The following is a 23,668-nucleotide window of genomic DNA, read 5'->3' on the forward strand; positions in this document are numbered from 1 at the left end:
TAATTAAATGGTTCTTTAACAAAGCTGGATTTTTCCACTTTCCTGAATTTTACGGTTTAATGCTTATCTCCACTTGAAGGTTTTTATTAAAAGTTCCAGGAATCCTAATGTTTCAGATTTTACTCAAAGCCAAGAAGATCAAATATGTCTGGACTTGGTTAAAATGTTGTAGGGGCAATTGCTGGTGTTTCTTCCCTTCCCCACTCCACATTGTTCGTGTCAGTGATCATTTTATATTTTAGATCTACAATCAGAGATCTGGCTTTAACATACTCAGAGACAATGGAAAATTTAGGAGAGCTTTACACACCATGTTGTTCTCATAGCATCTGACATGATTTAGCATGACTTCCTTTTCCAATTACACTATGAATGCTAGAAATAAAATATGCTCTCTCTGAATAAAATCTGAACTTACCAACCTTTTAGAGTGTGGGAGCCAAAACTTTCTTTTGAAATGCTTTAATACACATGAACATTCTTTATTTCAGCATGACCGGCAAGCCGTGTTATACATACCAAAACAGCAGGCCATGCAGGTGCTGTAAAGAGGTACCCAATTTCTAAATCTCAAAAGGAAGTAGTCAAGGAAAAACTGAAAAATCTGTCTCATGTTGAACCAAACAAATGCCAACAGATACATACAAGATCCAGTGAGACACTAGCAAAATAGGAGGAAGGAATTATTCACTTTGTTTCTTTCTCTACATCAGCACAGGATTTGGGACCTGAAAAGGGATGTTTGGGGAGTGGGAAAATAGGGCAAGGGAAGTGATTTTGGATCTGTAAAGCTGGAAACAGAGAATAGCATCTGAGGACAGACTGGGAGATAGAAGAGCTGGCATTGAGTTTAGATACACAGAAACCTCTGCCTGAGCATTAACACAAATTCTGAAGTCAAGAACATTTGTTAATAGTTTTGAAAGAACACATCCAAGGCCAAAACCTGACAGCAAAGGAGCATTACACATCTACCCAGGAAGGTCACTACAAAGCAATAGTAACTGTGGAGTAATTTCCCAGTCAAGTGTCTGGTGCAAAACCATTCATAGGATACACAACTTGATACAAATAGTAATTAGTATAAAAAAGAAGAGCATGGCACTTCTACAAATGTGTTCTGTACTATAGTACATTGACAATGCTACTACTGCTCAGGCCATGACAGTAACACCAAGCTCAGTGAAGGCTGATTTACTTTGCTGCTCAAGTGACTTTTGCAGGCCATGCTGAGCTCCATGCTGCTGAAGATGGACTGTACAGGTACCCAAGGTTGCTAGTTTTAAAGTAGCTCAGGTATGTCTAGCTTACCTTACAAGCACTGTTCTGTGTCTGCAGTGCAGGCTCAGGCCACTGATGGATGTTCATTTAAAGATGTGATGGGATCTGATCCCTGGTCCCAATAATCATGCCTCTTGCCATGCTACATGTGCAGGGCAGGACACCTGATTTTAGGATCAGGGATCAGATCCCAACTTGCCAGTGCAGGGAGAGCTTGGGATCGTGACAGAAAGGAAGAGGGCAAATTGGAGAGGGTCCAGCAGAGGGCAACAAAAATGTGAGGGGGTTGGGGGACATGACTTGTGAAGAAAAACTGAGGGAACTGGGCTTATTTAGTCTAAAGAGGAGACTGAGGGGGATTTAATAGCAACCTTCAACTACCTGAAAGAGGATGGAGCTACATGTTCTCAGTGGTGGCAGATGACAGAACCAGGAGCGATGGTCTCAAGTTGCAACAAGAGAAGTTTAGGTTAGATATTAGGAAGAATTTTCTCACTAGGAGGGTAGTAAAACACTGGGACAGGTTACCCAGAGAGGTTGTGCAATCTCCATCCTTGGAGGTTTTCAAGACCCAGCTAGACAAAGCTTTGGTTGGGATGATCTAGTTGGGAATGGTCCTGCGTGAGCAGGGGTTGGACTAGATGATCTCCTGAGGTCCCTTCCAACCCTAATTTTCTACGATTCTATGACGGGGAGCCCGGGATCACGTGATTGGCAGTCCCAGCCCTAGGACCTCACCAGATCCTAAAACAGTGCAGTCCCAGTGCAGTCCTAGTGCGCTGGCCACACATTCAAAATTAAGGTGGAATGGAAACCAGTTACAACATCATTCCACATATTTTGTGAAATAATTTTGTGGCTTATTCCCCGTTTTACTGTACTATTAATTGCATGAGCATGTGGCAAGGTCAATATTTATGATGTGATTAACTAGTTAATATGAAGGGAGAATAACCTAAAGTTAAATGCATCTCTGAAAGTGCCAAACTAGCAATATCCTTGCTTCTGGCCCACTAATTAATAACGAATCCTTATCATTTCAGACATTAGCAGGTCATTCTCCCAGTGCTAATACACAAGAGACCTTCATCCCAGAGGTTGTGATTTCTCTGTAGGCACTCAGGAACTCCATCTAGCACTAGGTGAGCAAGAAGATCCAGGTGCTAAGCACCAGTGTTGTTCCTCACAGGAGGGGGATCACCAGTTTGTCTGTTGCGTTTTAAATAATGTTTGTGTTTCCTTCAAAAAAAAAAAATGATACAAAGCATGAAAGATACAATTAGGAGCATAAAGGAAATAAAGGGGCCAATCCTGGAAGTTCTTAGTCATAATTCTCAACTAGTTTAATAGGAACTTTCCCAAAAAGAGACAAAGGTTTGGATCAGAATTCTGAAAAAAGCAATGCTCATTAAATGATTCAGTTCAGACAGGTCCATGGTGCTGTCTCGCACTTTACTTCAGCTGCCCTGTACAGACCTACCTGTAGCACAGTTAACGATGACAAAAGACATCTTCTTTAGCAACCATTGATTCTGGAGACCAAGGAGCTTGTGCCTTTGGTGGGTTACCAGGTACCACTACAGCACTGAGCTTGATGTTACTAACACAGCCTGAACAGCAGCAGCAGCATCAATGTAGTATAGTACAGAAGCTTCCTGAGTGTCTGAGGAGTCCAAAGTGCAACAATCAGACCCTCCAGCAAGTTGCACATACAAACTCGGCTGAGCTTGCACAGGGATAACAAATACCATCTTGCATTGCCTGATGGTACTCAGCATGCTCATTAAATAAGTCAGCCTAGATAGGTCAGTTCAGGTCATTAAACAAGTCAGTTCTGCTCATTAAATGAATTCAGACAGGATTTATTAAATGAGTCAGTTCAGATAGGTCTGTATAGGGCAGCTGTAGTGAAGAGTGAGAGCGCACCATGGAACCTTTCTATAGCACAGTTAGCGATGACAAAAGGCATGGAAAGGAAATTAATCCTTATGCTTTAGAACTTCAGTTAACACTTAAGTATGAGAAACCAGATAAAACCATAGATTCCCAAACATCTGTATGCCACAAGAGATTTTACCCCATTTTCTGAAGCAGCCAGTTCCAGCTCCTGTCAGAGGCAGGATGCTGGGCTAGTTGGACCTTCACTTTAACCCAGTAAGAGCACTTCCTACATTCCTGGATTATGGAGAAGGAATCCCCCTGGGTTTTTTTAGACTTGATTTGAATACAAATCCATTGTCACATTGTAGTATTACATCCAATGGGAAACAAATTGCAGAGCTCTGAGGAGTTGAGAGGAATCCAAGGCAGACAGCAGCATTTAGTACACGACAAATTCACTCTCTACAAGCATGGACTGCTTGGCAGTCACGCTACTAGCAAAAGGAAATCGTAAATGAGGAGCCCCATGTATTGCTCCATAAATGTGCAAGCACAAACAGGAACTTGTGCTTTTGAGTGGGCACCCATCTACAAAAGTATGTTATATTTGCTTTTATATGCAGATTTGTGCATATGTAAATGCAGGTAAATTTTGCAGGACACATATAGAGACTACTTTGAAAATCTGGCCCAGAAACTGATTAAACACACTCAATGGCAGCAAATTCAGAAAACCAGCACCAAAAAAACCAAACAAAAACAAAGCAAAGTTCACATTAAGAAAAATAAAATACACTCTGTGGGTCAGATCCCTCCTGAATTTGTTATATCCTTTGCTTGGATACACTCTGCCTTCTTATCCTTGAACTCATTGCTGCAATGATAATGGGATGGGAAAAAAACCATTCTGGCCTGCACAGAAAATTCAGGCAGACAAAGCAGTTGGTGTTCCCAACTCAGACTTTTAACCTCACTCCAACAGCTACCAAAGCTCATTTCATCCAAGATGTTGTCGAAGAACTTAAATCCAGACAGAATAACAGTTTGAACTAGTCAGAGCTTGATTTTTACAGCTTCTGACCTCCTATACCACTCTCACTTATGCCGAGAGCTGAGGGCCCTCAGTAGCTCTGTAATAGATCAGGCTATACATTCAGATTTATGTAGTATTTTCAAGCTTTTGCCCATACCAGAGTCTCTTTTAAAAGCATTATACACAGGGGTAACAGATGCAGATAAGTTTACAAAGCTGGTCCAGAGAGACATGAGCTGTTGTAAGCAACAGCCTACCCTGTCAGAGGCTATTACCTTGCATGGAACAGTATACTCTGGGCCAGTTTACAGCTGATACCGTCTGTGACAGTCAGAGCAAGTGAAATAAAGTGAAATAAAGCTGATGTAGCATAACTTTCTCCCATGCCCTTCTCACAACACTGTCTGGTTGGACTATCTAGGGATGACATACTCCATGGCACATTGTGGAAAGAATCTGGGCTATCCATCGCCAACACCTGCTGAAGCCACTGCAAAGAAAATATTTCTGTTTGTCCTATGTCAGTGCCTTTGGAAAGTAACATTAACCCAGCAAGCCATACCTTGTGCAGCTCTACTGTTGTCAATGAAAATGCAGCATGGGTAAATATTGCTCATTGTATTTCAATCTAAATTTATTTTCCACATTATTTACTTTCTAGTTTGGTTAAGTACACATATTAGCAGGAAAACATTAAAATTTCTACTATGGACACTTTATACCTCCATCTTGGAGAAAAATAACAATTCAAATTTGTCAGATTAATATAGTTTCTTGAGAAAAATGGTCTTTTTGGAAATTAAAACTTTTATGAAAGAAATGTATATGGAAAAAATCATTCATGACTTTCTAGCTGTTAGTCACAATTGAAAGTTAATTTCTTTACACTCCTCCATACTCTTTTTCCCCACTGAAAACAACAGAATGCATGACCTTTGTCAAACACATTTTACTTGGCTATTTTTCCTTTTTCCTTTTGTTGTTCTGAATCATTTCTACCCTCCTCCGACCTTGGGAAAAAATTACAGGGTGGTAAAAGGAAAAATGCAATTCTGTAAACTTTCCAAATTTGGAGAAGTTTTGAAAAGTGAAAAAAGAAAAATAATGTTTTTTAAATGGAAAAACATCCATTACTTGCTTGCATTGAGTGGCAATGTGGGAAAAATGTAGGGGAAGAGAATTTTTTTTTTTTAATTTCAAACTTTTAAAAAATATTTAGGGAAGGAATTTTAAAAACAACCTTTAAATTGTTCAACTTTCAGATCCTGTAAACAAGGGAACAGCTTGGACCTTGATATTTTTTGACAGACTCAAATAATAAAAGAGACAGTTAACTTTCATAGAGGTGCATAGTGCAGCAAGAAAAAAATACATTATTTTACATATAGAGATTTTAAAAATGAAGAAAGAGAGAGAAAAGGCAGAAAAATGTAGCCGTGGTTGGTTTTTGATCATACAAATGACAGCACATAAAAATAGTGGATAGTTTGCAAATGTTATTGTCTGGAATAGATTTGAAAGTTGTTTATCCATTTTGACAAAAGGATAAAATGAAATACACTAACAATAGCACTATATTCACATGGATATTTTAGTCTGTGTTAGATCACTTTGAAAAGATAAAGTCAGAAAGCGCTTTGAACACTACATTTTATTACATAACTGCTTTACTTTGAGCAGAGGTTAATATTCTAAATTGGCTGCATTTGAAACAGAGGGAGAAAAAATGTAAATGTGCACATGAGGAAAGATGTTACCCAGCTACTTCTGCATTCTGTGTGTGTGTGTGTGTGTAGTTATATCATTTCCATCCATGTCCAGAGGAACCTTTCTTGCCAGCTGATATCACTTGCCTTTGGAAAGACGTTTTCTCAGGATTTGGATTCTCTTGGGTTGCTCTGAGCCATTTGTTGCCAACAGTAATTGCACAGGGGCCCAATTCTGCAGCCTTTGCAGTAAGTGCTCCCAGAACCATCAACACCACTGATACCAGAGACTACTCCTATGAGTAAGGGCTGCAGGACTGGGACCTAGGTTTGTTCTTAACACTTTGTTCAGTTCTGTATTAAACAGGATGAAGAATTTTTGCTTTTTAAATGCTGGCATGAAAGTTCAGCATTAGATACACCAACAGTCTTACAGATAGGTCGTTGCTTCTCTGCTTTCCCTTTCTTTAGCTTGTGCGACAGCTACATTGATGCACTGAAGCCACTCTTCAGCATTTTTCTCATCTTTGGCCTTGAAAACATATGTCTTATTGTCAGTGAAGATTTCAAAGGCTCGAGGAAGGCTGCGATCTCTGCGCTTTTTGGCCACCACCTTTACACTCTGTACCTTGCTGAGTTCAATAGGACAGTCATCTGGATCGTCTTTCTGGAATATAAAAGGAGGTGTGGGGGAGAACAAAAATAAGTTCACAGGATAAACTTCTACTGATCTTACAAAACAGCTTGGGTTCATAGGTTAGACTGTGCCATCCTTACTCATGTTGGTGAGCTCATTTTCAATCGAGTCAGAGTGAGTCTGATACTCTAGTTCCACAGAAATTCAGTAGAATCCATCCATAAAATCTATTCAAGCTCTGCACTGAAAACCAAACCTGCATTTTTCAGTGCTGTTCAGAGGATGCAAACCATCATTAGGCCTGAGTACTCTTGAACTTTAGGGAAGTTCATGTTCTATCTTGGAAACTCAGACCATGTCTAATACAAACAAGTTACTGTTTCCATTACAGGCTCCCATTTACACTGGGCGTGAACTCTGGTTGGTGAGGGAAGTAAAATTTTGGTACCTGAGGCACATTTTTGTGGATGGGGCCTACCATGGTTTTCGTGGAGTTCCAGGATGTGGCAAACAGTATGTTCATGCCTTTCAGGTTTTGGCTTTCCTTTGCCACCCTTTCACCCGCTAGCCATATAATTGATTGCACAGAGCAAATAGTGTTAGCACAGTTAATTTTAAAGGGGAAAAGGGTAGTGACAAGCCTACAGGAATAATCTAGGAACAGCCAGCTGGCTATTTCACAATACTTCTTTTGTGTTCGGTTTATATTTTTAAATCTGTAGTGAGGTAAAAATCAAAACATCCACATAATACCAGCCCTTGTTTAACAATGCCAGGGGTTTGGGGCTGAAATTTTAGTTCTAAACCACACAAACATCTTCCAGTTCAAATAACTAACACAAACACCAGATGTAGCAGGACACAAATACAAAATGCTGATTGAACTAGGTATAACCTATGACAGTGCAGCTCACCAGTGTTTACCCCATTGTAAGCTGATGCAATGATCCTTCTCACGACCTGATCCCAGAAGTCTCAATGACTCGATGGAAATCCAGGGGTGGAGGTCCTGTAGCAGTGGACCCCACAGGATGCCAGGTTGAGCATTTAAATCTTTATTTTCTCTTATTTTCAATTGTTTGGCTTATGCTAAATATTGATTTTATGTTATTTTGCATTCAAATCTAAACATTTATTTTAAATAAAAAGACAAAATAATGGTGTATACATTTTTCACTGGTAGCATGTCAAATCATATGTGTAAATCAGTCCTCACAATGGCAGCTCACTCCCTATTGCTGATGTTCATTTCTATTTTAAGAATCCCAGACACCAATCATTTCCCATGAACTGATCATTTACTCAGACATCACGGCCTAAAACGTACGTGTGTGTGTGTGTGTGTGTGTGTGTGTGTGTGTGTGTGTATGTGTGTGTGTGTGTGTGTGTGTGTGTGTGTGTGTATGTATGTGTCTGTAGGTGCTTGTGTTCATCCAATTTCTCCAGGAGTTGGAACCACACTGGTGCTTTCCACAAATGTTAAGCAAAAAGATAAAGCTGTTAATGTTGTCTGCTCCCATTGTAGGCGTTCCATGCAAGATGCTGTAAAATTACATCTGGCAGGGTGTGTCTACACATGCATTTGATCCAGGACCAATTTACTTCAGAGTAAACCACTTGCAAGTAAACACTCCCGGGCAGGCATTTACACATGCAGAGATGTGGGAGCAGATTTGCAACAAATCTGCTAATAGCAGCAAATCTGCTTCTGTGTCCTGGGTCTCTGCAATGAGCCCCTGCTGCCTGCCACCAGGGGAAGCTCTAGGTTCCCCATAGGTGCTAGCCCAGGGACTGTCAGGGAGCACTGGGCCAGGAGACAGTTGTCTCCTGGCCAGGGCTGGGACACTGCACCCTGTCCCTGGGGAACTGCTTGTTGCAGGGCTGGGACATCAGCATCAGCATCTTTATCCAATATTTCTTTGGTTCATGATGTGTATGGCAGGCTGTCCAGTTGTTAGCTTAAGTCTGAAGGGCTCAGGCTCCATTGGTGGAGGTAATTTTTCCTTCCCCACCAATCAGGGGAAGGCAGAAGGAAGGCAGCCCCAGCCTGACCCAGTGGTGAGGTGCAGGGAGGACCTGAGAAGGAACTAACCTCTCAGGCTTCCTCATTGCTCCATTCCCAATCTGGGGTGGAGCCTCCAGAGGGAATAAAAGCCTGCATGCCAAGCACATGAGCAGCTTTTGGCAAGGGACAACAAAGATAGGGCTTGAGAAGAGTTGGTAGAGCTGACCAATGGGGCAAAACAATTGCCCCAGAAACACCCAGAAGATGCCTCTGCTGAATGAGGAGCAGCAAGCCATTGTGTCCCAGCCCTACCGTGGAGGGAGCTGCAGTGTCAGTGCACAGATCAGTGCAAGGAGGGCTCAGGAGTGGATGGGACCTCAGCAGTTGCACAAGGCAGCATGAGTCCCAAACCCTGCACGAAGCAGGAGCCCTCAGTGCATGAACTGCTGCACAGGGCTTGTGGAGCCGAAGGGACTGCTGCGGCTGCACAAGGCAGCATGGGACTCCAACTCTGCAGGAGCCCTTGGTGCACGGATCAGTGTACAGGATCTGATGGGACTCCAGGACTGCATGAGGCAGCTCAGGTCCCTTTGGGCAGGGGGCTGGACTCGATGATCTCCCGAGGTCCCTTCCAGCCCTAATGTCTATGAAATCTATGAAATCTATGATTCTGTGAGCAGCAGAGGTCCCATGGTGCACAAACTGGTGAACAGGGCTGGTAGAGCCAACAAGGACCACAGAGGCTGCATGAGGCAGTGTGGATACCCTACCCTGCATGAGGCAGGAGCCGGGCCATCTGTGCATGAATTGGTGCGCAGGGCCATGTTGCTCACGGGATGCTGTGACTATACAAAGCGGCATGGGTTCCCATTCCTGTCCCAGGCAGGTGCCCTTTCAGAGCACAGGGTGGTGCACAGGGCTGAGAGCTGAGAGGAGCTGACAGGATGCCGAGGGCTGCATGGGGAAGTGCGGGTCCCCGTCCCTGCATGAGGCACGTGCCCCTTTGGCACACAGGGCAGTGCACGGGGCTGAGAGAGGGGTGACAGACCTGGTGGCTGCATGAGGCAGTTCGGGCCTTCCTGCTGTGAGTGGTGACCGGATGGGTCAAGCACCCCAGTGAGGGAGGACACCCCACCTCCAGCCCACAGCTAGAGACAAGCCCAACCCTCCAAAAGCTGCTGGGAGTTGAGAATTACCTGGGAAGAGAATCCCACAGGGGAGTAGAGACCTTCCCCACTTTAGGTGATCAATAAGAAGCCCCTGAGGAGAAAGGACAATTCGCCTTTGGGCTTAGAGAGGAGTCTAGGGCCCCTGTTTATTAAGGGTGGTTTTCCTGGTTATGGGCCCTTCCTGTTCAGTGACCTAGGAGAGGGTAATGATGTTCTTTTAGGTAACAGGATCCTTCCCTGGGTGCCATTTCTTCTTCAGGCACAGCTGCTGTGCCATTGCTGTGGTTTGGTTCCTTATGCTGTTGGGATTCTTGTTGTAACCCTGCGTCCTTATTGTTGTATTAGGGAAAGATTGTAAGCTGTCTTTATCTGAACTCACTGTATGGGTTATCTGTATATGTATATATGTGTATCTCATTTAATGTAACCTTATTGTGTATGTTCAGTTATTGCCCCATCACTGCTAGATCTTACTGTCATTGATTTGTTGATTAACCTGTGTTTTATCATTGTCTGCTGCCTGAAGGGCCGTGTTGAGGGGGCAGGGGCTGCAAACTAATCATAAGGCCACAGACGATTACTCATGTGCCTGAGTTCAGGGTTGAAAAGAGCTATTGCCTGTGTAAACCTATATCTGTAAATAACATTTGTATAGATAGATAGATAGAGAGATGTATGTAAATTCATGGTTATAAGTTTTTTATTATGTTGTATCGTTAAACCTGTAAATAGTTAAATATCACTTCGTGCCCTTGGTCTCTGCTCTGCTCTGCTCTGCTCTGTAGGAAAAGGAGGTGAGCTGGCTTATAGCTAGGCAGCCACACTCCCACAGCATACATGCACCCGCTGACATCCTTTCAATTGGAGGCTATTATCAGCACCTGCTAAATTTAGATGTGAGATTCCCAATTCAGACACCATTTATCTGAAACACTCCCATGAGACTTGTAAATCTTCATCTCCAATGTTGTTTTTAGGTGCATAAGAATCAAACACTTTCTGAAATATCTGCCCCCTTAACATGGTACTCAGCCAGTTATTCTATTTGCCTACAACTACTATTAATAAAAATTTTATAGTCATTACTAATAGGCACCCTTGAAGCAAAGGAATATATATCCAAGCCTGTAGCACCTAGCTTCTCTCTAGGAGCAACCTTTCCAGAACAGATTTGAGGCACGTTGGTGCAGCAGCTCAAGTAAGCATTTAATTTTGTTCTTATGCTGTACCCAAGCTGGGGTTATAGAGAGGACTTGAGTCTACAGAAATCTCATTCCAGTAACTTTGGCAGGCTCTAATTTCAGCCAAAAAAGTGTACAAGTAACAGAATACAACATGAATATTTAACAAATATGTATACTGCATGTGCCTCCCTATCTTCAGGTAGCTGAAAACCTGCCTGCTCCTCTGAATAAACATTCAATATATTGCATTCAGCTTTAAAACAGCTCAGAAGTCTTGATTTAACCAGTTAAAAAGAGGTATATTAATCTGTATGAATGATACAGCTGAGCAAAAGGTGCCAGTTAACAATCTGATATGCTAGCTTTGCCTGTCTGCCAAACAACATACATTTTGTGCATTAACAAAAGAGACCACCAGTGAAACAAGTCTATGGGGATAATTGTCATGCGATAATCACATCCCAAGGGGAACAGAGCTATTCTGATGTGCCTTATACCTTGCTATGGTCAGGGAGCTAATTATCTTCCATTATATCAAATACACGCTTTATAACATGTTAGAAAGTTGCTAGAAAGTTGTTAGAAAAATAGTAGAAAGTGTACCAGTGTTCTGACAAACATTTAAAAAGTAAACAAATTTCTGCATACTGCGGACAGTAAAATGGATTGTCCATAAATATGTACTTAAATTGTCTTTGAAAATGTAATAGACACATGAGAAAAATCACCAGAAGAGCAGGAAGATGCCATTTTATGAATTCCTTGCTTTCTGAAGGACTTTGCAGTCCCATTAAAAGGCTGATTTCATTATAACTCTATTACCTCCATAAAACAAGGAGATCTAGGCAATCATTTTAGAAGCTGGAAGTGTTTGTCTTTACTTTTATGAAGATAACGTCTATTTCAGTGGTCTCCAAACTTTTTTGATCGCGCACCCCTATCAGTTAAAAATTTTTGAGCACGCACCCCCAATATATGTATATTTATTGGGGGCGCCACTGTCAACCCCTCCGCGTTGTGGAACTCCCAATCTTCCCTCAGGATACCTCGCGTACCGTACATAACACGTGACCGTCTGACATACGGACCAAGTGAGGGCGCCAGTGTCAATCCGTATATTAAATATTAGTAAAGCTTAATTTCTTTCTTACTTTTTTAGATAAAAAATAAATATAAATAGAAGTTCTAATATTTTCTTCTCACACCCCAAAGGATCATCTTGCGCACCCTCTGGGGTGCACGCACCCCACTTTGGAGACCACTGGTCTATTTAACGAAAAAATTAAGCTTTAGGGCCAAATTTTCAGCCAACCACTGATAGCAAGTTGCTGTTAATAATATATAATCTCTGACAGGGTTCCTGACATTAAACGAAAAGGCAATTTTACATGGTTTTTGGTAATTTTTATTGTCAAGGGCAAAAAAAGCAAGTTTCTGATGACTTTGTGAAGCAGTAAGTACAAAAGGCTGAAGTTAGTTTTGCAATATTTGCTACCCCATATTAATTTTTTCTCTGAGTTATACTCTATACACAAAAATATCAGGGTGGTTACTTTGAGTCTATTCACTGGTAGAGAGGAGAATAGATTTAGCCCTCTTTGCATTGCTATCTCATTTTGAGCAATGTTTCATATTTCCTATCTCATGATTATTATAATGCTGTTTATTGATGTTAAGCATGAAAAGTGGACCAATTTTTTTTTGCAAAAACAAAAGTGAATAGTCATTTTGTGAGACATATTAATTAAGCTGTTTTTTCAAAATGTGCTGAGTACCTACTCTTTAATAATTATACCCATTTAAAGTCTGGCACTCAAAAAATTCTTGACTATGATGAATTCTTTGTTGCTGTCATCCTCCGTGTTTTTTGATAGCCAGACCTGTAGAGAATTTAAATGTTTACTTATCCTTAAATTTCCTTGCTCAACAAAATAAATATTTCCCAGCTAAAACTGAAAGGCAATTTTTAATTTGATTCAGTTCCTTATGAAAGAATAGTGAAGCAATAGTCTTCCACTAATTTAATTAAAATGTGACCCTTGGAGGGACTGCACTCTTACAGGTCATTGATTAGTGGGTCTCAAAGGGATTATAGAAGCTGATGTGCCAGATTGTGCCCCTGTTACGTGAGGCATTCGTCAATGGAAGCTGCATCCTTGTTTCAGAGGGCAGGATTGGAGTCACAGTATTTAGAGTGGGATTTTCTAAAGCATTTGTCAAAAGTGGCTGCCAATGACTTCAACAAGGTAGTCAGGCCAATCTTGAGTGCATTTGAAAAATCTCAGCCTTTGTCTCCATGGGAAAGCCATAAAATTCCAATTGCTTATATCTTCACTTAGCAAACCCATGGCTAAAGTTAACAACGTGGTAAAAGGTAAATAAGGAATAAGTGTAGTCTTAAGAAGCCAAAGAGACGGTGGTGTTGGGTAAAAAAATAAACATACCAAATTGATTTCCCTTTAACTTACAGATTTTCCTTTGCGAAAGAGAAGCTGGTTGCCAGCAAGAGTGAAATAGCGAGTTTTCCACCTTTTGATAAACTTCCATCGGACTTGCTTCTCCTTCAGTTTGCCTTCAATTAGAGGCTGGCCATCTTGATTTACAACTGGTAGGAAAAAAAGATTATGATGGGGTTATACTGTTCATCCATTTTGTCTCAGTGGGAAGTGAAATTTTTGTCCCAAATCAGAAATCTGTTTTGTGGTATTGCAAGTAGGAGCATTTTCCTATTGCTTTCAAGTATTCAGATGTAATTTAAGAAAGATGATGCAGTCTGCTAGTCAAAAAGGTTCATATTTTGTACAGTAAGTCCTCTTTGCCTTTTCTTTTCCCTTGCTTGTTGAATAGTCATACTCACTGTAACATTTGCTTTTTCTTTACTCTGCCTGATTTAAACTTATGGTATATCTTCACTTATATCTTATGTATCTTACCTTATGCCAGCTTATGTTCATTTTGATTACCAAAAAAATAATCCATCAAAAGATACCCAGAATGTTGGACAAACCTGTGACCTGCAGCAGTTAATCCTTTTTCTTCATTTCCTTAAACCAGTGTCTACTTTTATTGTTTTTCCTTGTCTTGCTTTTTTTAGATTGTATCTCTTTGGGCCAAGAATTGTGACATTTGTCTGTAAAGTGCCTCAAACACTACAGATGAAGGAACAACAACTAATTTTCAAAGACCTTATTGTTCAGCAATGTCCTTTTACTGTTTCTTAGCATTTTATATTTTATTCATATTAGGTAAAGTCCATTCTAATATTATAAAAGCCTACGTCTGTCTGTCTGTAACACTTTATTTGCACTCTGACTGGCTGATGGAAACAGCCTATCAGAATGCTTCAAGTGTGGGAAAGTGCCACCATGATTCTGAAGCCGCACTGAGGACCACACAGAGGGTGGGGGAGCCGAAGCTCCCACCCCGCTCCCTGCAAGAGTCAGAACAGCGGCAGCATGGGGCGTTAGATGGCGGCACCCCATCCCAGCCCCCCCTGTCATTCCTGATGGGCAATTGGCTAGTATTGCAATAATAACATTAGTTTTATTGCTTTAGAACAAAACCACTTATTCAAACCAGGAACGTATGACCCTTTCTGGTCATTACCTATGGGTTTGCAAATCTGTCTATACAATGGAACATGGAATATTATTGCTATTATAGAATTCTATAGGAAAGTTTGAAAACCTGCAAAAAGGTATCATCCTCTATGGATTTCAAAAATAATTTCTATAGATCCAATTAAGGACTGGGACCAGGATCTTAAAGCAACCCTTTTAGGGTTAGGTTAGGTGCCCAAATCCCACCAGACATCAGCTCCCATCTTCCCCCTGCACCCTTGAAAATCCTACACCAGAAATTTGACTTTACACAGTCCTGAGGAAGGCATGGACAGAAACTATATTTTCCTAGAAGGCTTTGCAGGTCACATTCTTTGTTACTTCCTTCTCTTTTTTTCCCTCCATGGGTGTGCAGTTCAAATTACAATCTACAGGTTAAAGGAGAATCTAACTGGTTTCATTATTGCTGGTTTTTCCATAAAGAACACTTCCCTAGTCATAGAGTCATAGAGTGGGAAGCGATCTCAAAGATCATCTAGCCCAATACCCTGTACCCCGGTGGACATAGAAATGGACTGGAAGTGCTCCTGGTCCACTTCTGGGTCTGCTGCCCAGTGTGCTGGGGAGCCCACCCGCCATGCTTCTGTGGGATACTCCATTCACCTCAGCATCGCAGCATTCATGAACCATCTGCTACCTAGAGGTATGTAGAAAAAACATTTAATTGTGCTTCTGTGTCCATGTCTGAATTGCTGAATCTTTCCTAATCAATTTGGAGGGTTCCAATTTGATTCGGAGAGATTAAAGGATCCTCTGATTTGATTCAGATTCGGAGATTCAGCCACTGAATCGGGCCAAATCTCCACTGAATCGAATCAGGGACCAAAGCTTCACACAGCCCTACGAATAGCTGTCCCACCTGCCCCGCTGCCATGATAAGCTGTTGCTGCCACACCAGACTGGGAAAGTCAGGGGAGGCTGCCCCTGGCTGAGCTCCTTTGCAGCCAGCATGGACTCACCTCCTAGCAGCACCGTGGTGGCAGCAGCTCATCATGGCAGGTGGGTGAGTGGGACAGCTACTCGACATGATGCATCATGCCCCATCTCATGTGGGCTTGGCTGCCAGAGGTCACGGTCCCAGGACTACGCAGCCACAGCACCAGCAGGAAGTGGGGCAGGGGAAATGAATGTAGTCGGTGGGTGGTATGGAGGAGTCTGCACTGCCTGCTGTGCAGCCCAGCCTGGCCCTGGCTGCATCAGAGTGGAGCCTCACTGGGCACATCCTCCCTCCTCAGGCTTCTAGTGGTGGCCAGCGGGCCAGACAGGATCAATTGGCAGGTCATATTTTGCCCACCCCTGCTTCAGACAAACCAAATTGCTTAGGTTTTCCCTTGTTCACGTTCATACAAATCTCACAGTGCCAGTAAGACCAGGAATGTGATCATTTTGGTCACTTAAGTATGCCTAAAATAATACAGTGATTTTAACAATAACAATGGATAACAATTCACCACAAGTCAGGCCCTGAACATCGGATGTTTACTTTTCTCTCTCAGTAAGAGTTTGACAATTAACTACTTCCAACCACGCTGCTCAGTGAGGATTTACAAGCTTTAGCTATCTTGTGATTTCATAGATTTCATAGCCATTACGGCTGGAAGGGAGCTTGCAAGATCATAGGGTTCAGCCCCCTGCCCAAAGGGCAGGCAGTCAGCAGGGGTCCAATGATCCCAGCAAGATAAGCATCCAAGTGTTCCTTAAAGGAATCCAGAGTAGGTGCCTGCCACCTCTGGGGGAGTCTATTCCAGGCCCTAGGGACTCAGACAGTAAAGAAGTTTTTCCTTATGTCCAGCCTAAAACAGTCTTCCAAGAGTTTGTGACCACTGGACCTAGTCTTCCCATGGGGTGCGCTGGTGAACAGTCATTCTCCCGGTTCTCAGTGCACACCCCTTATATACTTATAGGCTGCCACCAAGTCACCCCTGAACCTAGGTTTTTCCAGGCTGGAGAGTCCCATGTTTCTCAGCCTCCTCTCATAAGGCCTGCTATCTTGTCCTCTAATCATTCACGTGGCTCTCCTCTGGACTCTCTCTCAAGCTTCTCCACATCCTTTCTGAATTGCAGAGCCCAGAACTGGACATAGTATTCCAGCTGTGGTCTCACCAAGGTTGAGTAAAATGAAAGGATGACTTCCCAGGTCTTGTTTGAGATGCATTGGAAGATGCAGGCCAGAGGTTTGTTTGCTTTGTGGGCTGCAGCATCACATTGGTAAAAGATTGTATTTCAGAATGAAGTTTTAAATAAAACTATTAATCACTCAATGTATTCTTCTAAAGGGACCTTGAGAAATCATTTAATCTATCCCCTTGTAACAAAGCAGGACCAACTATACCTACACCTTTCCTACCTGATACTCATCTAACCTGTTCTTAATCAGTTCTAGCGACAGATTTCATAGCCTTTCTAGGTTTTTGGTTATAGCCATGTTAGTCTCTGAACAGCAGAGACTCCCTATACCTGAACAAGGGTGCTTGTGCCCAAAAGTTTGCAAAATACTTTTTTTCCAGCTACTTACTTGGTCTAATAAAAAATATCACATCTACCCAAAGAAGCTTGCCTGCCTATAGCCTTCCTAGGTAATCTAGTCAAGTGCTTAATTATCCTTACAATTAAAAGATTTTTCATAATGTCTAACTTAAACCTACCTTACTGCAATTTAAACCCCTGATTTCTTGCCCTATTCTTGTGGGCAGGAACAATAATTACTACTCCCTTGTTTAGAACAATTTGTTACATATATACAAACTCTTATCATGTCCTTAGTCTTCTCTTTTCTAAATAAACCCAGTTCTTTCAATTTTTCCATGACTGTTTAGTTCAGTTGGTTATAGCATGGTGCTTCCAACACCAAGGTTACAGGTTCAATTTCTTGGTTGGACTAGATGATCTATTGAGGTCCTTGCCAGCTTGGCTTTTCTACGATAAAAAGCCATGTTTCCTAGACCTCTGATTTTTTGTTGTTGTTATATTTCTCTAGACAGTCTTTCCAGTCGATTCACAATAAAGTCCTGCATCAGATCAGGTATCCGCAGGTGACCCACTAAGCAGTTTGGGTATGGGTGGAAATGTTAACTATTTCACACGTTGCAGTTCAGGTGTGGGTCTGAAAAAAAAATTTTAAGGTTAGACTTGGCTTGGTAAATCACACCACTGGCTGCTAACAGACGTGGAAAAAAAACGCACTTTTCTGGAAGAAGCAGTGCAAATGACGTCGAACAAAGAAGGAAGAATGGCTGTGAAGGAGATCAAACAAAAGACAGATCAGGGCATGATACCCAGGGTGTGACGCCTTTACTGAAAGAAGCAGCATGTTAGTGTTCAAAATGGATGTGAAACAGATCAAATAAATGATAGATCAGGGAGTGTCACTGCATAAGTTTGACTCATCATCACAGCTTCTGTATAGATCGCATGCTTCAGCGGGGCTTTTTGGCATTTTTATCTAATAGCTAATCAGAAAAAGCCCAACTGAAGTTCCTGATCTATAAAGATGTTGGGGAAGCCAGATCACACTAATGCGCTGCCTCTTTTGGGCATGTGTTGGGCAGCTGCTGACAAATGCGGAGGGAAAAAAAATACTCTACTGAAAGAAGCAGTGCGTTAGTGTTCAAAATGGCTGTGAAGGAGATTAAAAAAAAAAAAAGATAGTTCACCACAAAAAGCAAGCATTGTGCATTCCTTTTAAAAAAGAAGATGCAAGTTATTCACTGCCTAGAAAAATACCCGAACATAAGCCAACAATGTCATGCTGTTACAAACAAGCAAATGCCATTCTGGAATATATGAGCAAGAGAGTTATTTTATGTGGAGTACTCCTTGCACTCCTTTCAGTACTGGTTAGCCCTCCGCTGATGTACTGTCCAGTTTTGGACACATCATTTCTAGAAAGTTCATAGTGCTTAGGGTCGGAAGGGACCTAAACAGATCATCAGGTCTGACCCCTTGCCCATGGCAGGTACAGATGCCATGGTCATATCATCCCAGCCAAATATCTGTCCAGCCTCCTCTTGAAGACTCGCAACGTAGGAGAGAGCACCACCTCCCTTGGGAATCCATTCCAGAGCCTGGCAGCCCTAACTGTAAAGTAATGTCTCCTGCTGTCCATCCTGAACCTTCTCTCTAACAATTTGTGGCGATTATTCCTAGTAAACCTGGATGATGCCCAGGGGAACAGAGCCTCCCCCAATTCTTGCTGGTCCCCCCTGGTGAGTTTGTAAATGGCCACCAGATCCCTTCTCAGTCTTCTTTTGCAGAAGCTGTATAGGTTCAGGCCCTTTAACCTTTCTTCGTAGGACTTGCCTTGCTGCCCCTGGACCATGCGAGTGGCCCTCCCCTGAACCCTCTCAATGATAGCCACATCTGTCTTGAAGCGCAGCACCCAGAACTGGATGCAGTACTCCAACTGCGGCCTGACCAATGCCGCATAGAGGGGGAGGATCACCTCCCTGGACCTGCTTGTGATGCATCTGTAGATGCATGACAAGATGCGGTTAGCCTTACTGACCACTTTCTCGCATTGGCAGCTAATGTTCATCCTGGAGTCAACAATGACTCCAAGACCCTTTTCTGCCACTGTGTTGACATGAAGGGTGTTCCCCAGTCTACAGATGTGTTGCTGGTTCCTTCTGCCTAGATGCAGCACCTTGCACTTGCCTGCATTGAATTTCATCCAATTCTCATCTCCCCACATCTGTAACCTGTCTAGATCTAGCTGGATTCTGTCCCTCCCCTCCAGTGTGCCCACCTCGTCCCTCAACTTGGTGTTGTTGGCAAATTTGGACAGCGTGCATTCCACACCAATTTGCCACCCATCTGACTGTGTACGCATCAGTGCCAAGTTTTTTAAAGAGAATGTGGTGGGAAACCACATCAAAGGCCTTCTTAAAGTCCAGGAAGACAACATCCACCCCAACACCTTCATCCAGGGACTTTGTGATCTGATCATAGAAAGAAACCAGGTGCGTCAGGCAGGACCTGCCCTCAATGAACCCATGTTGGTTGCCCCTGAGCATTAACTCCCCTGCTGGGCCCTTGCAGATGTGCTCCTTGATAATTTTCTCAAAGGTTTTCCCAAGGACTGAGGTAAGACTGACTGGCCTATAATTACCAAGGCCCTCCTTTCTCCCCTTGTTCTAAATGGGGACCACACTGGCCCTTTTCCAATCCTTCGGTACCTGGCCAGTGCCCCACAAGTGCTCACAGAACCGAGCCGGGGCCCCACTATGACTCCAGCCAATTCCCTCAGCACCCTCGGGTGAAAAGCATCTGGACCTACTGATTTAAACATGTCCAGACCCTCCAAAAGTTCCCTAACAAGGTTGTCCCTAACCCTAGGCATGGCAGTGCCTCCCCTGGGTCTGTCCGCAATTTTAGTGGGGGAGATGTCCCGGTCCCGGTTCAGGAATGTGGAGGCAAAGAATTCATTAAAGAGGTCAGCTTTTTCATTTGCCACAATCACTGGATTGCTAAGCCTATCCTGTAGGGGCCCCACATTACCTAGTGCCTTCTTACTTCCTATGTGTTTGAAAAAGGACTTTTTATTATCCTTAATTCTAGTCACTTGCTCTAGCTCCATCTCTGCCTTGGCCTTCCTAACAGCCTCCCTCCAGTCCCGAGCAACGGAGGTGTAACCCTCCTTGGTGATAGCCCCTTGCTTCCACTTTTTGTACACCTCCTTTTTTGCCCTCAGCCGTCTCTGGATTCCTTTGCCGAGCCATGAGGGCTTCTTAGCACTCCTGCCCCCCCTTGGTGTGCACTGGGACTGACTCTGAGCTCAGAGGATCGTCTCCTTGAGGAACAACCACCTGTCTTGGACTCCCATCTCACTGAAGCACCGAGACCCCAATTCCTCTCCTACTAATCTTCTTAGTTTACAGAAGTCAGTCTTCCTGAAGTTGAGGACCTCTGCCTTGCTGCTCGCTTTCACCACCCTGCGCTGGATAGTAAATTCCAGCAGGCGATGATCACTGTCACCCAGGTGGTCGAGTACTTGCAGACCCCTCACCAGGTTGTCTCCTGTGGCAAGGGCCAAGTCCAGCAAGGCATTCCCTCTGGTGGGACTATGCACCTCCTGGGTTCGGTGGAGGTCCTGTATCCTGGCTAGGAACCTACATGAGCGGTCAGACCTGGCTGACTGCTCCTCCCAGCAGACATCTGTGTAGTTTAGGTCACCCATGACAACCACATCCCTTGGCTTTACAGCCTCCATGAGCTGACCTAAGGATTCCAGGTCCAGCTTGTCCCCCTGGTGAGGAGGTCTGTAGTAGATGCCCACTATCAAGTCTCTTTCCTCATGCCCCCCTTGCATTCTTACCCAAAGTGCCTCATTTTGCCCCTCCTCTGCTTTAGTTTTATCCCCCCCACAACCCCATTGGTCTGCCACTGCTTCTACCTCTTAATTTCTATGATTCTATGATTCTTGCATACCAAATACAGTGGAGAAATATGGCTGAGAAAAACTTCAGGCCACTCTCCAACCCTTCCTGCTCATCCATTCCAGATAGCTATTTCAAGGAGTTCCTACTTCTTATCCTTCCTTGCAGGGATGTATAGTTGAAGACATAAGCTTAGAAAATAGACATGACAGCTCTGAAGCCATCATCTGATACTTCAGAGAAGACTTAACTCTACAGACATCTCTACTTCCTGCGTAGTTACCACAAGACTAGTAAAAAAAGAGAAAAAAACTTCCAATTTAGCCAAAGAATGGATATCTAAAAATGTATATCTACATACAATGATAAATACACATATTTGCACAGGTTGTCTGCGCAAATGTATTACACACTTAGTGTGTGTACTTGTAAAAACTTTCTACCTCTTTTTTTAACATTGCAGCTTTCCAGTTTAAGAAGAAACAGAATAATTATTCAATTTTCTTTCACAAAAATCTAGATGCCAAAGATGTACTCAGTTATTAAAAGCTATTTGTTTTTGTATTTAAAACTATTTCCTTGTTAGTACTACCTGCTTTCCTTCACATTCTTCTGTTGTGCTTTGCATCTGTGTCAAGCCACGTTATGTTGTATTTTTTGATGTAATGGTTGATCTGATGTGACATCGGGCCTGATATGTGACACAGAGAAATACAAAGGCCTTTCCTCCTTTTGTTATTGCCAATATATGCAAACATTTATGAAGAAAATCTGTTGCTTCTGTATGAATTTCATGTGAGGTTCTCTAGATTAACAGTTACAAATTTTAATTTACACCTGTTTGTAATTATTCTTTACAGATGCTGTTTACATAGGATACTACAAATAAACATTTTCTTACATTTTTTTAATTGTTTAAAAGACAATGAAAACAATGTGTCAGGTATCCAGGTTGTAGCCATATTGGTCTAGAGGCAAAAGGAATCAGAACTCATGGTAGAGGTGATATCTTTTGTTAGACCAACTAGATTTTTGCAAAAAAATATTCTTTATTTGCAATGAGCTCTTATCCTAATATATCATACAATTAAATACAGTTTTGCTGCTGAGAGAACAAATGCAACTTCAATATGACTTCTAGAAGCCCAACGTAGCTGTATAGGTATAGCTGTAAGACTACAGTGAGATCAGGAGACTGGCGTTTAGCAACACAAGTAATTTTGGATTGAATGAGCAATTTGTGTGCAGAGCTGATACAGGGATCAAGCAAGTACATAATATCATTTCAGCTGATGTTATTTAGAGTCCTTGCAGTATGCAATACATACACATGATGGACTGCTGCAAATAAATGTCTCTATCTTGCTTATTTTATTATACATATTTTCCACCCCGCTGGAAAATGGTGGAAAACACCATACATGTTTTCCACCCTGCCGATCTAGCTCCTGTTTGCTTTCCCTCTGTTTTCATGTTAATTTTACCTATCAATACACATAATTTCATAGTTGGTACGGTCGGAAGGGACCTGAGCAGATCATCAAGTCTGATCCCCTACCAATGTCACATAGAGGGGGAGGATCACCTCCTTGGACCTGCTCATGATGCATCTGTGGTTACATGACAAGGTACAGTTGGCCTTCCTGACCCTGTCCTCACTTTGGCAACCCATGGTCATCTTGGAATCAATAATAACTCCAAGTTCCTTTTCTGCCTCTGTGCTGACAAAAAGGGAGTTTCCCCAGCCTGTGGGTATGCTGCTTGTTCTTCCTCCCTAGGTGCAGTACCTTGCACTTGTCAGTATTGAATCCCATCCTGTTCTCATCCACCCACCCTTGTAACGTGTCCTGATCTACTTGTAGCCTGTCCCTCCCTTGCAGTGTGCCCACTTCTCCTCACATCTCAGTGTCATCCATGAATTTGAACAAGGTGATTTTCACCCCTTCATCCAAGTCGCTGATGAAGATGTTGAACAGTGCAGGCCCAAGGACCTAGCCCTGGGGAACCCCACTGCCCACATCCCTCCAGGTTGAAAATGACCCATCTACCACCACTCTCTGGGTATAGCCCTCCAGCCAATTTATGACCCATCTGACTGTGTAGGCATCAACGCCCCAGTTGCCTAATTTTTTAATGAGAATGGGATGAGATACAGTGTCAAAGGCCTTCCTAAAGTCCAGAAAGACTATGTCCACCGTGACACCTACATCCAAGGATTTTGTGACCTGGTCGTAAAAGGCCACCAGGTTGGTCTGACCTCTAATGAACCCACGTTTGCTGCCCCTAAGCATAATCTCACCTGCTGGTCTCTCGCAGATGTGCTTCTGAATAATTTTCTCAAAGAGCTTCCCCAGGACTGAGGTAAAACTAACAGGCCTATAGTTTTCTGGGTCCTCTTTCCCCCCATTTTTGAAAATGGGGACCACATTGGCCCTTTTGCAGTCCTCTGGCACCTCGTCAGAGCACCACAAGTGCTCATAAAGCTATGCCAGATGTCCCGCAATGACCTCTGCCAATTTCCTCAGCACCCTGGGAGGAGATCATCTGGACCTGCTGATTTGACGATAAAGCTGACCTCTTTAACAAATTCTTTACCTCCATTTTTCTGAGCAGGGACCGGGACATCCCCCCACTAGGATTCTGAACAGATTCAAGAAAGGCACAGACAGGCCCAGGGTCAAAGAGGACCTAGTTAGGGAACTTCTGGTGGGAAGCAGAAGCAGAAAAGGATCTTGGAGTCATTACTGATGCCAAAATGAACATGGGCTGACAGTGTGG

At 42.9% G+C, this 23,668-nt stretch overlaps 1 protein-coding gene across 5 annotated transcripts in view; it reads right to left on the minus strand.

Moving 5' to 3' along the window:
* Positions 1-3,127: 3,127 nt before the first annotated feature.
* Positions 3,128-23,668, minus strand: part of VEPH1 (ventricular zone expressed PH domain containing 1) — a 173,951-nt gene continuing 153,410 nt past the window's right edge. For 4 of the 5 annotated variants that reach the window (XM_019532639.1, XM_019532648.1, XM_019532638.1 and 1 more), the window contains 2 exons: positions 13,365-13,501; positions 3,128-6,568 (listed from right to left, as the gene is read on the minus strand). In XM_019532639.1, coding sequence (XP_019388184.1) covers positions 6,332-6,568; positions 13,365-13,501 — 374 coding nt within the window. In that variant the 3' untranslated portion in view covers positions 3,128-6,331. Of the gene's footprint in view, positions 6,569-13,340; positions 13,502-23,668 lie in introns of all 5 variants that reach the window. The other variant, XM_019532640.1, reaches the window with a different exon arrangement.

The sequence above is a fragment of the Crocodylus porosus genome, unplaced genomic scaffold (genome assembly GCF_001723895.1).
Source record: "Crocodylus porosus isolate Cpor-Errol unplaced genomic scaffold, CroPor_comp1, whole genome shotgun sequence".
NCBI lineage: Eukaryota > Metazoa > Chordata > Crocodylia > Crocodylidae > Crocodylus > Crocodylus porosus.